Raw genomic sequence first — 15,375 nt, 5'->3', positions numbered from 1 at the left:
TACCCAAACTCCGTAAACTTAGGGTTCATATGATCTACACAGGGAATGATTTAAGTGCAAGAGACTAGCAGACCCAATGTGTTCAGTAAAGTTCCCTTCGAGAATTACTTGTCTGGTACTTGTTTAGTCTTATTTTGTCCTGATTTTCATTAACAAGCCATGTGTATGTAGTGGTCTAAAATAGAAAACAGGGGTGCCTGGGTGGCTCAATCGGTTAAACTTAGGACTCTTGACTTTGCCTCATGTCCTGATCTCACAATTTGTGAGTTTGGGCCCTGCAAGGGGCTCTGAGCTAACAGCCCAGAATCTGCTTGTGATTCTCCATCTCCTCTCTCTCTCTGCCCCTTCCCCAGTCGTGTTCGCGCACATGTGCACTCTCTCTCTCTCTCTCTCTCTCAAAAATAAACTTAAAAAAATAAAGTAGAAAGCGAAAGGTGTAAACAACATTAAGTTCTGGAATTAGGTAACTAACTGATCCTTACACAGCTAAACCTCTATCATGAATTTCTTTCTTTCTGATCATTTCAATTACTCTCCATTTGGGGCACAAATCAACATGCAATAGGAGAGCAAGGAGGCCTCAGGCAGGGCAATCAATCTTGTCCCCCTTAATCTTTACGCACCAAGAACGGTATTCCTAGCAAGCCTAAAGATGAATAGTACTTCAGAATCTAAGAAGTGCAAGGACTTAGAGATCACAAACCAAACCAAAAGGAAGAAATCCTTCCAACATCTCTTTATCCAGGTTTGACTGAAAATAGGATAGTGGGAACAGTGGCAGAAGTGGTGATGGCTGCAGGGATCAGTGATGTCCCAAGCTCTGTGCCACACATTTACATATGCTGACACACTGAATCATTAAACTATGCAGGAAAAAAAAAATCCCAAAAGAATATATAAGATGGGATTTTTTTTTTATTTTTTTAACGTTTATTTATTTTTGAGACAGAGAGAGACAGAGCATGAACGGGGGAGGGTCAGAGAGAGAGAGGGAGACACAGGATCTGAAAAAGGCTCCAGGCTCTGAGCTGTCAGCACACAGCCTGACGCGGGGCTCGAACTCACGGACTGCGAGATCGTGACCTGAGCTGAAGTCGGATGCTTAACCGACTGCGCCACCCAGGCGCCCCTAAGATGGGATTTTTAAGACGATCCCAAAAAGGGATCAAAGCCTAAAATTTTAATAGGTTACAATATTAGCATAAATCAAAAAATATATTATTCATTCTCAAAACAATATACCATCATTTTACTCAATTTAGTTCCATAGAGATTTGTAAGACAGAAGCACCTTCATTCACTCAATTCATCAGGTTAAAGACACTTGTTATGTAACGCCTATGTGTCAGACACTGTAGTAAGTACCAAAGGTACCATTACTACAATTACTATTAAAACATGATCCCTGCAGCCAAAGGAGCATCTATCTACCTTGCTCTCAGTTAAGAGGTGACTGGTTCACAAAAATGTAAGAGATAAGACAGAGTTGAGTCAAGAGCAGCTTAGTATAAATTCCAGCTCTGCCACTAGCTATAAAAGCTTGGGCAAGTCAATTAAAAACGAAGATTTTTAATTGGTAATAATGAAGATTTTATATATACAATAGATATAAAATGAAGTTGTTATAAAGTTAAACAACTTGAAGTTGTTTAAAAAATAAAGTTGTGGGGTGCCAAGGTAGCTCAGTCGGTTGAACATCCAACTTTTGATTTCGGCTCAGGTCATCATCCCACGGTTGTGGGATGGAGCCCCACGTTGGGCTCTGTGCTGAGGGTGGAGCCTCTCTCTCTCCTTCTGTCCCTCCTCCCCACTCGTGTGCACTCTGTCTCTCTCTCTCTCTCTAAAAAATAAAAAATAAAAATTTAAGAAAAATAAAGTTGTAATAAATACAAAAGTCATGGGGCGCCTGGCTGGCTCGGTCTGTTGAGCGTCCGACTTCAGCTCAGGTCATGATCTCACTGTCAGTGGATTCAAGCCCCGCATCAGACTCTGTGCTGACAGCTGGGAGCCTGGACCCTGCTTCAGATTCTGTCTCTCCCTCTCTCTCTGCCCCTCCCCCACTCACGCTCTTTCTCAAAAATGAATGTTAAAAAAAATGTTTTTAATTAAAAAAATAAGTTGTAACAAAGTTATACTACATATATATGCAACATATATACAGTTGATTCTTATACATATCCTAGGATAGGGGTGCTGTGGAAAATTCCACATATAATTTTTGATTCCCCCAAAACTTAATCACTAATAGCCTACTGTTGACTGGAATCCTTACCAATAACGTAAACAGTCAACACATAACTTAGATGTTATATGTATTAGATACTGTATTCTTACAATAAAATAAGCTAGAGAAAAGAAAATGTTAAGAAAATAATTAAAAGAATACATTAACAGTACTATACTGGTTTATAAAAGAAAAAGAATCCCCATGTTAAGTGGACCCACAAGCCTGTGTTGTTCAAGAGTCCACTGTATACAGTTGTTATGAGGACAAAATGTGTTGCCAGTGTGCACTAGATTGATCATTTCCTGCCAACTGAACCTAAGGATTTCTTCATACCTCAAATTTTACTTATTTCCTACTTTAATCCTAACCAGGTTAAGTATGTTACACTTAATTTTAAGTTTTCTAATTTTTTTTTAAGCTCTTTATTTCGGTATACAATTACTACCTTTAGGGACATCTTAACCTTCTATGCCCTTAAAATACTCCAAACATTTCAGTAACAAGAAATTTTGCCTCAACCAAATTTTTTTTTTAATCTATGCACAAAATAATTAAAAATACACAGTTTTGGGCTCAAAATATGATAGTGGTAACAGTGGCAGAAGTGGTGGTGGCTGCAAGGATCAGTGATGCCCCAAGCACTGTGCCGCACAGGTACGTTTTGCAGTACAAATGTTAAAATAACAGCTCCTAAAAAGACCGTACTCAAACCCCTTTAGCTGGGAGATAAGTGAAGTTTGCCCCCTATCATGCCCTGCTCCGAGCTGTTAAGTGTCCTTCTATGAACGTGTGAATAAGGTCGATCACACTGCTATTAAAATTCAGACCTGACTGCAGAAACATTTCCTGATTAAAAAATTTTAAATACGAAGGCCAGTGACCCCTGATTCCGACACTTGTGTAATAAAAGAACTGTGCTATTAAAAGAAGAGAGAGAACTATGCATCCGATCCTGTCCCCAAATACTATAGAGTCCATTCCGTGGTGGGCATTCTTTCAGGAAACCTTTATTATCCTACCGTGTGCTAGACCTTGCACAGTGAACACAACAGATCAAAAAAAATCCCTGCCCTCCTAGTAACAGGAACATCTGCCCATACTCTAAGGCTGCCCAAGTCTCAGTTCCTCCAGACCAAGCGCTGGCCGCACCCCCACACCACAAGGGTCAATCCAGGCGACACTCCACCCGAAAACCAACAAGCCCGCTAGCCTTGCAACCCTGACACACAGCCTCGGCCCCGGCGTTCTTAGCCATTCCGGCCCGGACCACTTGGGCAGGCTGGGGAAGCCCTCCGAGCGGCTACTCCCGCGCCACCCCGGCGGGGAGACAACCGGCGGCTCAGCCCCAGACGCGCCACGTGCGCACCCTGCGCGCGCCCCCGCCGCCCTCCGCCCGTCCCGCGCAGGCGCAGGTGCCGCCGCCGCCCTGCTCGCGGGCGGCCAGCAAGCCGCTCGCAGCTCCTGACTCGCGGCGGGGCCTCATCAGACCCAGTCCCACGAAATCGCGGCCCGGACCCCACAAGCCGCCGCCTCTTACCGGCGCTCTGGCCCAGGCGCCCCGGCCTCCTGGCTCCCGGCGGCCGCCTCGCGGGGCGCCTCCTCCTCGCCCTCCGCGGCCGCCGCGGAAGCCCCGACCGCGACCCCGGCGGCCGCCTCCGTCCCCGCCGCCTCTCGCCACCGCCGCTGCGGCTCCCGCCCGCTCGCGGTCGCGGTCCCCGCCCGGCCGGTCGCGGCCCGGCCGGCGTCCGCGGCCGCCCCGAGCTCCTCGCTCCGCCTGCATCTGGCCGCCGCCGGCGATGCTGAGCGCGCCGGAGCTGGGCCGCGGCGGAGACGCCCTTGCCCCACCGGAAACAGGTCGCTCGCAGGAGCCGCGAGCGACAGGCCCCCGGTGGCGGCGAGCGCGGGGTGCGGGGCCGGGGATGGAAGCCGGCCGCGGCGGGGGCGGGGCGGCCCGGGGCCTGGCAGGTGGGGCCGGAACCGGGGCCCCGGGAAGGCTGGGGCTTCAGAGGAAAGGCCCACCCGTGGGAGCGGGAAGTGGGGGACTCGGGAAGTGGGTCTGGGGAAGGGACTGTGGCTCAAGGACGGGTTATAAAGTAAAGGTAAATGGATGGATTAAACTGTATAATTGGAACTCGTTTTTGTTAAAAAAAAAAAAATTATAAATATGAGTGTATTTGCATTAAAAAAAAAATCTAAAAAGCATATACCAGAATGTAAGTAGAGGTTAATTAACGGTAAGTTGGGACTCCCAGTGAGTTAATTTTTCCTTTTTTCCCCCGTTTAATCTCTTAATTATCAAGCATGAATGTGTATAATTATTAAAATTATTCTGAACTCAGGGTTCAGGAGGAGGTATGGAGGAGAAGGTGGGGGGGTCTCGGGTGAGAGGTGTGGACTGCAGCAGGCAGCTGGGATAGCACAGTGCAAAACTGGTGATGAGTGGAAGGGCTCTGAAGTCCTTGCGAGAACTTCTGTAATAATGACTACTTTAGCCCACACCTATTGAGCACCTGAGTGTTTAATTCTCCTGGCAGCGTCACTCTCTTATTTTGCAGATGAGAAGCAACCCTAGAGGTTAAACAACTTGTCTAATGTGGTACAACTGGCATTTTAACTCAGGTGGACTCACTACATTCTATTCAGTGTGTGTGTGTGTGTCATCACTTCTTTCGTAGAAACTTGTGCGACTTACCCATGATTGAATAATTATATTCCTTTGTATTGCTAAGTGGTAGTCCATTTTATTTATCCAGTCTACTTTTTTAACCAGAAGAAGGGCAATTGGTCATATGGATACATGGGAGCCATTTTTAACTTTGTATTACAGAAACCACATAGAATAAACAAGGGCTAACTAAAACTCCCATCATCCAATCAGCATAGCAAAACAATTGGGTTTTTTTTCCCCTCTTCTCAGTCCTTTCTTATATCCGTATGTACTTAACACTGTTCATTGCTTCTGATCGTCTTCCCTATGCCAGCCACACTGCTTTTGTCCTGGAAATTTACAAAAAAAAAACAACCAAAAAAAACAATCCCTGCCCTCAAGAAGCTGTTTTATTTTATGTTTATTTAATTTTGAGAGAGGGAGACAGAGTGCAAGCAAGGGAGGGGCGGAGAGAGAAGGAGACAGAATCTGAAGCAGGCTCCAGGATTTGAGCTGTCAGCACAGAGCCAGATGAGAGGCTCAAACTCATGAACCATGAGATCATGACCTGAGCCAAAGTCAAGACACTTACCTGAGCCACCCAGGCTCCCTGAGTAGCTTGCTTTCTGTAAGGATAACCCTCTAAACAGATGATTGCTCTGGAGTGCTGAGTGCAGTGGGAGGTTCAAGGTGAAGGCCCAAAGGAAGAAAGAAACTAGCCCTAAATGAATAGCCCAAGGCCTCATGAGAAATACGACCTTGAACAAAGGCCTGATGGCCTAAGCAGGAGTTTGCCTCATTGATAAGTGGGATCTGGGAGCTTTCTAAACAGAAGGAACCACTGAAGGATTGTAAACTGGAAAGAAAAAATCTTAAATATAGTGATGCAGAGCATAGTTCAGAGTACAGTTCTGAGTACATCCTACATAGCACCTGATGTAAACCTCACAGCAGCATTAGGAGGTTGTACTAGTGTTGGCCCAGTTTTACAGATGAAGAATCTAAGTAACATCCAAGACTACACAGCTAGTACGTAATTGAAGGATTGGAACCTAGGGCAGTCTGAGCCTATGTTGTTAACCACTACACTCAAAATCATTCTGTAGAGAAGCATTCAGACTCTAGGCAGAGCCATTAGGAAGCTACTAGAATAGTCCCAGCCACAAATGATTAGGGCCTAAATTAAGTTGAGAGCTGAGGAGGCAGATAATGAGAAAATTGATAGGACCCCTTGTCCAATTGTAATTGGGCTGGGGGGTGAGAAGTTGGAGGTGATGCCCAGGTTTCTTTCTTGGTAGTTAATGATGCCTTTAGTCAAGAGAGAATACAGTGTGGAGGGAGATGTGTCACGGAAGGTTGTCAGCATAACTATTTTTTAACATCATATTCTATATTTTTCTGTGTTAATTTGTTGTCTTCATAGTTAACATTTTTTGTTAGTGGACACTATTATGTCTTACACAGTACATCAACTTTTCCTTGTCCACTGATCTCCAGCCTTTCCCCCTTTTTTTTTTATTCCCCCATACCCTATTTTCCTCATTTTTTTCCATGTCTCTATTTGTGAAATTAGGACTGTCAGCACCCAGGATTAAGTTATTCATCCCCATGCTAAACTCTCAAATTCAAAGTCCCACCTCTGAACACTAAACAGGAAGATGAGAATAGTAACAACAAATGTATCCTTTTCCCTGTGCACCAAAGAGGAGCTAACAGGAGATACAGATAAGAAAGCTTGTTTTAAGACTCCATTGGTCAGCCTGGAACCCCATCTTCTGTGTAGCCAAGAATTACAATGTTTTGGTACATTATCTCATCCTAATTCTACATTCAGTGACAAAGTTGGTAGCTTGAAATGGGTCACAGTAGGGATTTTTACACCACAGAAATTGGCAAAGTTTTGCACATAATTTGCTCAAACTTATACGTGACAGAACTGGGGTTCATACCCATTCAGTCTGGTTGCAGAATCTGTGTTCTTAAGTCTATGCTGCGGATGCCACCAGAGGTCCAGAGCCTGTATTACTCCCCTTCCCCTCCTGTCCTTTTGAGTTTGTTTTGTTTTGTTTTTAATTTAGCCAGGAGTATTTAGATATGGAGAATTCTTGTATTTTAATGTTTATTTATTTTGGGGGAGAGAGAGAAAGGCAGGGAGGGTCAAGTGGGAGGGAGAGGGAGAGAGAAATCCCAAGAATGCTCCACGACACTATCAGCGCAGAGCCCGACGCTGGGCTGGAACTCACAAACCAAATGGAGATCGTGACCTGAGCAGAAACCAAGAGTCATATGTTTCACCAACTGAGCCACCCAGGTGCCCCTAGATGTGGAGAATTCTGAGATCTCCCTGCTAACACCTCCTAACTGGAAGGACACCTCTAGCTGAAGTTCTTCTAAGATGTTGACTATGCTTTCCTCATTTGATTCTGATCCACATGGTAAAGAGATTATCAAGGATAAAAAAAAAAAAAAAAATTCTTGCATTGCAAGAACCCAGAGACCTTTTGATTTTATAAATAACAAAAGGAAGGAAGGTTTTTCCTGCTATTGCTTTCACTTGATAGTCCTGATTTTAAACGTATGCCATTGCATGAATAAAAAATTCAGTTTTCCCTTAGGTAGTATTCATGAGATATCAAAAAGAAAATGCTGAATTACATAGGTAGCTCTTTAAGAAAATAAACTGCACTATTTGCATATTTTTTAATATATATGACTTGATTTATTACAAAAAAAAAAAAAAAGGCAGTTAATTGCTTAAGGCAATAGTTTTCAAAACGTGGACCAGCAGCATAGCATTACCTGGGAACTTTTTAGACATGCAAATCTGCAGGCCTCACCCCAGAATCAGAAACTGGAGATGAGGCCCAGCAATCAGTGGTTTAACAACCATCCCCATCAGGGGTTCAGATGCATGGTCAAATTTGAGAACCACTGAATCAAGGTAGTATTTCACCCTTCAAATATCACCCGGAAACCTAATTCCTAGCCCGAGCTTATACATTCTCGCTGTTTGATAAAAGTGGATGTTATGATAGGACTTAAAACTCTTTTTTAATAATAAATTAAAGGGGCGCCTGGGTGGCTCAGTCAGTTGAGTGACTTCGACTCAGGTCATGATCTCGCAGCCTGTGAGTTCAAGCCCCGCGTTGGGCTCTGTGCTGACAGCTCAGAGCCTGGAGCCTGCTTCGGATTCTGTGTCTCCCTCTCTTTCTGCCCCTCCCTCGCTCATGCTCTGTCTCTCTCTCTGTCAAAAATAAATAAAAACATTAAATAATAATAATAATAAATTAAAAAACACTGTCCCTTTGCAAATAAATGTTCAAGGGATATGCATCTTCCTGATTCTTCTCTTCATAGGCAGATTTTCTAGTTTTGTTGATTTCTGATGCTTAGTATATAAACAGTATAAACTGGAGAACATTGATAAGGTCTCTCCAAAAGCGGTCTCTGTATCTAGTAGATGTTTTTGAACAGCCACAGCCACTGTGGAAAGTGCTCCAGGACTGCAGGGGGAGGAATCTGGCCAGGAACTCTCCTTTCAGCCCAGAATCCTCAGCCTGGAACGTGGAAAAAGATAAGAGCAAGTGAACTGCCTGTAAGGTCACAACAGTGCCCAGGCCTCTAAAGCTAGAGTCACGGAACAACCGAAAATGAACGGGGCAAACTCCCAACATACAGGATTCACAACTTGCTCCCTCCTTCTCTCTCCCTCCATCCCCACTCTCAGCTGCTGACCTTGCTTTCTACTTCACAGAGAAATGAAAGCAATCAGGAAAGAATTTCCACTGCCATTACTCACAGACTACCTACATCAGTGCCTGTCTGCCCTGCCGTGTCCTCTCCAGGTTACTACAAAGAGGTCTCTGCTCCCGTGTGAAGCCCGGGGCCTCTATTACTGCACTAAGTCCAATCCCTGCTCACCTCCTCGAGGACACCTCTCCAGCAACTGGCCCCACTCTGTCCTGCTCGGCAGTTTTTACCTTCCAATGGATCATGCACATTAGCGTGCAAATATGCTATCCTTCTGCCTCTCTAAAACAAAACAAAAACAAGAAAACTCTTGGCCCCATATCCTATTCCATTTTCATAATGGATTTCTATAGCAAAGCTCCTCAGAAGAGTCCTCTGCGGCACTGTCTCCAGCGTCCTCCGTTAACTCTCTAATCCGCTCCACAAGGCCTTCACCATTACCACCTCACCAGATGACCTCCCAGGGTTGTCCAGGATCCCCATGTAAGTAAGTCCAATCGTCAGTCCCCGGTCCTAGGCTCTTGTTCCATGCACAGTTCATAACTGATCATGTTACAGTTCATCTGATACAGTTCATAACTCCCTCCTCCACGGACTGTCTGGCTGCTGCTTCCGGAACAACACACTACCCTCAGAACGCAAAAATTAATATATTCACCATGCCTTTAAGTCTGTCGGGGGGAAGACTTGGGCAATATCGTCCAGAGCTCCCGGACTTCCAGATTCTCACATAAACCCGTCTGGGCAGCACCTCCCAGCCCGTTTCATGGCATGGCACACACAGGAAATGATATTATCCAGCACACTGGGATAACAACAAGACAAGGCTGGTCTCAGCAGGAGGAGTCCCCGCCCTGCAGAGGCAACCCCAAGGCGTGGTGGGGCACAGGCATGCACCGAATGGCTCCAGCTGATGCTGTCTTGTAAAGCAGTCCCACCCGTCTTCCTGTCTTACTCTGAAAATACAGTCATTTGATGTGCTCCATAAGACTTCTGTCACGTTGTCGTGGTATAAAGGCACGACTTCACTTTTCTATCCTCTTTTTCTTAGAACTGTAGACGTCCAACTCCTTTACTGCAAGGACTACTGTATATCTCTTTTATATGCCCCCCCTGGAATCTAGCACAGTGGTGAACACAGAATATGTTTTTAAAAACTTATTACAGGGTTGGGGGGAAGGTGCCTGGCTAACTCAGTCGGAAGAGCATCTGACTCTTGATCTCAGGGTCATGAGTTCAAGCCCTACATTAGGTATAGAGATTACTAAAATAATAAGTAAAACTTAAAAACAAAAAATAAAAATAAAAAGTTAGAACTTACTGTGTTATTAATAATATTGTAATAACTTTGTATGGTGACAGATGGTAACTATGCTCATCATGGTGAGCATTTCAGAAAATATAGAACTTTTAGATCACTATGTTGAATACCTGAAATTAATATAATATTGTATGTCACCTATACTTCAAGTAAAAATAAATACATGGGGCACCTGGGTAGCTCAGTCTGTTGAGGATCCGACTTCTGATTTCAGCTCAGGTCATGATCTCATGGATCGTGGGATCGAGCCCAGCATCAGTCTCTGTGCGGACATCACGGAATCTGCTTGGGATTCTTTCTCTCCCTCTCTCTCCCGCCACCCCCCCCCCCCCCCGATTGTATACACACATTCTCTCTCCACTCTCTCTCTCAAAAATATTCTTAAATATTACTTTTTTTCATATTTAAAAAATGTTTATTTATTTACAGAGCGCCTAGGTGGCTCAGTTGGTTAAGAATCCAACTTCGGCTGAGGTCAGGATCTACAGTTCGTGAGATAGAGCCCCGCATGGGGCTTAGCATGGAAGGCAGAGGCTACTAGGCATTCTCTCTCTCTCTCTCTCTCTCTCTCTCTCTCTCTCTCTCTCCCCCGCCCCTGCTCATTTTCTCTCCCTCTCCTTCTGCTCCTCCCCTATTCATTTTCTCTCTCTCTCTCTCAAAATAAGTAAACTGGAAAAAAAATTTTTTTAAGTGTGTTTATTTTGAGAGAGAAAGATCAGGGGAGGGGCAGAGAGAAAAAGAGAGAGAGAATCCCAGGCAGGCTCTGCACTGTCAGCTCAGAGCCCGACCTCATGAACTGTGGTACCATGACCTGAGCCAAAATCAAGAGACAGACACTTAACCAACTGATTCACCGAGGCACCCTAAGAAAATAAATTTTAAAAGAGTATGCATTGCATTAAAATTCAGGCCCAGATATTGCTTCAACAACATTAAGAAGTCATTTCTTAATCACCAGAAATCTTTGGACAGCATTCTATTAATTGAAAGAGGTTAGATACACCTACTTTAAAATACAAACAAAAAAGGTAAGTTTAGAACCTCTTTTACTCCTACATTCCATCACTGGAAATTCTTCCTGACATCTAACCCAATGTTATCATCTGTATTTAAGCTTACTTTCTCTCGATTTATCTTTGAAAAGGAAGGGGTTGGGAGAAGATCAGCTCATGAATACTCTGCATAACAACCTGAGCTGGTTATGATGATGTCCTGATATCACTAGATTGTAGATGCTGTTGACATTTTCCACTGCAGTTGCTATAGAAACAGTAAAGCATAGTTCAGACATAAAGCTTCTCAGAGAAAAGGTATTTCAGAAAAGCAAGGTCTAAGCATATCTCATGCAAAACCTCAGAAGTCATCAAGGCCACCAGCAAGGAAAAGAATTAATTTGACACATTGTGTTGCCTCTTTTGGTGTTTATGTTGGTTTCCTTCCTTTGTAACTTATTGAAGCAAAGTGCCAGAGTTCGGAACAAAGAGACTTTCATTGTTCTGGGTTTGTCTTCTACTTGGGGGTGGCAAATAAACCAGGGGTGACTGCTCTCTGCCTATGCTAGCACCCTAGAAATAAACATACTCTCCATAAAGTTGTGGAAAATGGGAACTTTTAAAATTTGAGTAACCAAAAAAGAGCTCAGAAGAATTCTCACCCCCTTCCCCAGTAACCACCACAACCCCCCAAAACAAGACTTACTCCTCCATAAACATAATTGTTTATTCAAAAACCTTTTAAAGGTTCAAATGTTTATTTTGGAAGACTGTTATGCTTGAAACTCAGTTTTCACACTCAACTATCACCCACACTAAAAACTCAGTCCTTCAAGTCATGGAACCTACCTCATGTCCCTATCTCATACGCCTTTGACTGTGACAAGATCTGTCCATTCCCACCAGCTTAGGAATCAGGAAAGATCACCCTTTCAAACATGAGGCGGAGGGGGGATGGAAAGAACAGAGAGAAGCAAACCTGGTAAGGAAGTATGTATTAATTTCAAACAGGAGAAATAAAAATAACTCAAATGTCCTTGGAAGGCAGAGTGGGATCCAAATGTTATTGCACATTTCAGTCGGAAAATTCCAATTTTAATAGCACCTGTGTAAAGCTATGGTTGCCCTTTTCTAGGAAGATCAGCAATTATCCTCTGTCTGGCTATTCATAGTACCGTTCAGGAACGCCTGGGTGGCTCAATCAGTTAAGCCTCTGACTTCGGCTCAGGTCATGATCTTGCTGTTCATGAGTTCGAGCCCGGCATCAGGCTCTGTGCTGACGGCTCAGAGCCTGGAGCCTGCTATGGATTCTGTGTCTCCCCTCTCTCTCTGCCCTTTCCCTGCTCATGCTCTGTCTCTCTCTTGCTCTCTCAAAAATAAATGGACATTAATAATAATAATAATAATAAATAAATTAAGTACATCTCATGGGTCAGCAGCATAGACAGAATGCTCAGGAGCTGTTGATATGGGGATGATGAAATGTAGGATTTTAAACTTCGCTCTCCTGCAGATTAACTAGATCCTCCAGGTAATGCACAAGCATGTTACATTTTGAGAAGCACTGATTCTAGTCCTGGGGACTTTTTCATTTCCAATGTGCTCCAGGGTGGTGCCTGGCCATCAATCGACTGCACCTTGAGTAGCAAGGATCTAGAGAGGCCACTAGTGTTCCACCCCGGCTTCAGGGGAGAATCACCTCAGGAATTTCAAAACAACATCATGTCCAAGTCTCTCCCACATAGACACCTGTTAACGGAGCTGGGGTGGGGTCTAGACATTAGTATTTTCCAAAAGCTCCCAGGTGGCTCTAATGAACTGCCGGTGGATGAGTTCCACTTACCTAGACTAACCCTTCATTTTATAATAATTACAACCCCAAACCGACATCAGAATAGGACGTGGTGGTTTCCCTACATTACCTCATTTGGGAGTCCTCAAAACATCTGTAAGAGAGAACAGATACTGTTACCCTAGCTTAACAGATGAGAAGCCTGAGGACTCCAAATCCGCTGAGAGCTGCTTACACTGCACTAACTTCCAGACGGCGGCTGACTGCTGTTTCTCTGGCTGACAGTAGAGGGAAGCGGAGGTCTAAAATTCCTATACTGTCCACTATTTCCCACAGCGAGTCTATAGGGAGAGCTTGCAACCATTTTAGATGGCAAATCATTCATTCCAATCTCTTAAGTTTATATGTAGGGAAACTGAGGCCCAGAGATTTGTGTCAAATCACAAGATTTTAGCTGAAATGTGAACTCAGATCTCCATACTCTTGGTTCAGCGTGTTTCCCACTAACCTGCATTTCCCAGCTGTGCTCCACGGATGCCACAGGATGCTAACAGTTGTTCCTCTGAAAAAAACTTACACTCGAAGCCACCTCTGTGTTAAACCAAATTCAATACTGTCTTTGACTTCAGGACCTCCCAGCCTTCTCTGGGCTCATGTGTCTTCTGAATCTCTGTGAGCTTTATATACTATAGGGTATTTTCTCAGCTTCTTTGACTATGCAATCATATCTTTTTTTAAATCAAGTATCTTGAGGTAGCCCTATTCTAATGAGCAGACTTTAAAGAAGACTGTTAACTTGGCTCTCTTCAAGATTATTCTGCTTTAGTGGATGGGAACAATTCGTTCTGTCCCTAAAGGTGGAGCACAACTACCAAAACTAAAGGGGAAAGTATCATTAGCACCATGAAGCATCTAAAACAGCCACTTCAAGGTTGTGAGAGTATTGTCTTGTCATTTTATACCACTTTGTCCCTTAGTAGACCATGCCTCAGACCCTCTCCCACAAAAGGAAAAGTCATTTTGATGTCCTTCTGCGGGATGGCTACTTTGTAATGAACATTCCCCTGTGTCAGGCTCTATGTGAAACACTTATTGAGGATTACCTCGTTTAATCCTTAAACAACCCAATGAGGTAATAAGGACTCTTAGTATCCCCACTTCTAAGTTTAAAAATATGAGGGGCGCCTGGGTGGCGCAGTCGGTTAAGCATCCGACTTCAGCCAGGTCACGATCTCGCAGTCCGTGAGTTCGAGCCCCGCGTCGGGCTCTGGGCTGATGGCTCAGAGCCTGGAGCCTGTTTCAGATTCTGTGTCTCCCTCTCTCTCTGCCCCTCCCCCATTCATGCTCTGTCTCTCTCTGTCCCAAAAATAAATAAACGTTGAAAAAAAAATTAAAAAAAAAAAAATATGAGACCTAAAGAGGTTAAGTAACATGTCCAAAGCCATACAGTGAAGAGTGGAACTAGGGGTTTTTTTGTTTTAAAGATTTTATTTTTTAAGTAATCTCTACACCCAACATGGGGTTCAAACTCACAACTCCAAGATTAAGAGTTGCATGTTCTCCCAACTGAGCCAGTCAGGCACCCCTGGAGGTAGGTTTTGAACCTGACACTGCCCACTGCCAGATTCAGTTGTATGATTAAGAGACCACGTTGCCACTATAAATGATCTTTACCCCATTTATCAAAGTGTTTATTTCTTTTATGAGAGAGAGAGAGAGAGGGAGAGACTTTTTTTAATTTTTAAGGATTGTGGGGTTTAGCAAGTCTAAAATGTGCAGTGCAGGTTAAAAGACTAGAAATTCCAGCAGGAGTCAGTGTTATAGTCTTGCATCCAAAGGTAATCTGGAGACAGAAGGAACTCGGCCATTAGCTGATTAGATGAGCCCCACCCACACTATGGAGGATAATCTGCTTTACTCAAAGTCTACTGACTTAAATGTTAGTCACATCTAAAAAATACCTTCACAGCAACAGCTAGTATCAGGTGTTTGACCAAACAACTGGGAACTGTAGCACAGCCAAGATGGCACATAAAATTAACCATCACACTGTATAACATACAAAATCATGAAAATGTATCTTGCATCCCATTAGTCAAACTTCCTGATTTTTACAAATGAGGAAACACATGGGAGAGCATGAGCCCCTAGTTATACACATGCGTTCACAGGAGAACATGCACTCCCAAATTCCCAGAACTCTTCATAAATTGCTCACTACCTTCCAATAAAATTAGGTGGAAAAATTAAATCCTTCCAAAACACCATTTATTTCTATTTTGAAGACTTGACTAGAAAAAAATCATCAGTCAGTTCATTTTATTACTTCTCTCCAGACTATCTCCCTCAACACCCTGGATGTTGGGACTACTTACAGAGCAGATGGGGAGTCTGGAAATAGAAACAGCTGACACAGCTCTCCCAGAAGGTGGACTTCTTTGATCTGAAGTCCACTCCTGTCCCTCCTACCCCACCCCCTCAACCTCTCTAGTCTTGCCTCTCATGTCTCTGGCTTCCTCCAGCTTGATGCCTCCTCTCTTTTTAAGTTTTTACTTAAATTCCAGTTAGTTAACATACAGTGTAATATTAATTTCCAGTGTACAATATAGCGATTAAACACTTCCATCCAACACCCGGTGCTCATGA

At 43.9% G+C, this 15,375-nt stretch overlaps 2 protein-coding genes across 2 annotated transcripts in view; one reads left to right on the top strand and one right to left on the bottom strand.

Moving 5' to 3' along the window:
* Positions 1–8,875, bottom strand: part of AVEN (apoptosis and caspase activation inhibitor) — a 211,455-nt gene extending 202,580 nt beyond the window's left edge. Inside the window, exons 1-2 of the mRNA XM_086708546.1 lie at positions 8,796–8,875; positions 3,765–4,227 (exon numbers count right to left, since the gene is read on the bottom strand). Of these exons, the coding sequence (XP_086564672.1) occupies positions 3,765–4,227; positions 8,796–8,875 (543 nt within the window). The remainder of the gene's footprint in view (positions 1–3,764; positions 4,228–8,795) is intronic.
* CHRM5 (cholinergic receptor muscarinic 5) overlaps positions 1–15,375 on the top strand; it is a 97,056-nt gene that overhangs the window by 76,159 nt on the left and 5,522 nt on the right. The gene's annotated exons all lie outside the window — the stretch shown is intronic.

The sequence above is a fragment of the Puma concolor genome, chromosome B3, assembly GCF_028749965.1.
Source record: "Puma concolor isolate L17-30 chromosome B3, mPumCon1.1.hap2, whole genome shotgun sequence".
Classification (NCBI taxonomy): Eukaryota; Metazoa; Chordata; class Mammalia; order Carnivora; family Felidae; genus Puma; species Puma concolor.
Note: the sequence above shows the minus strand (reverse complement) of the source record. Positions and strands in the feature narration are given on the sequence as shown.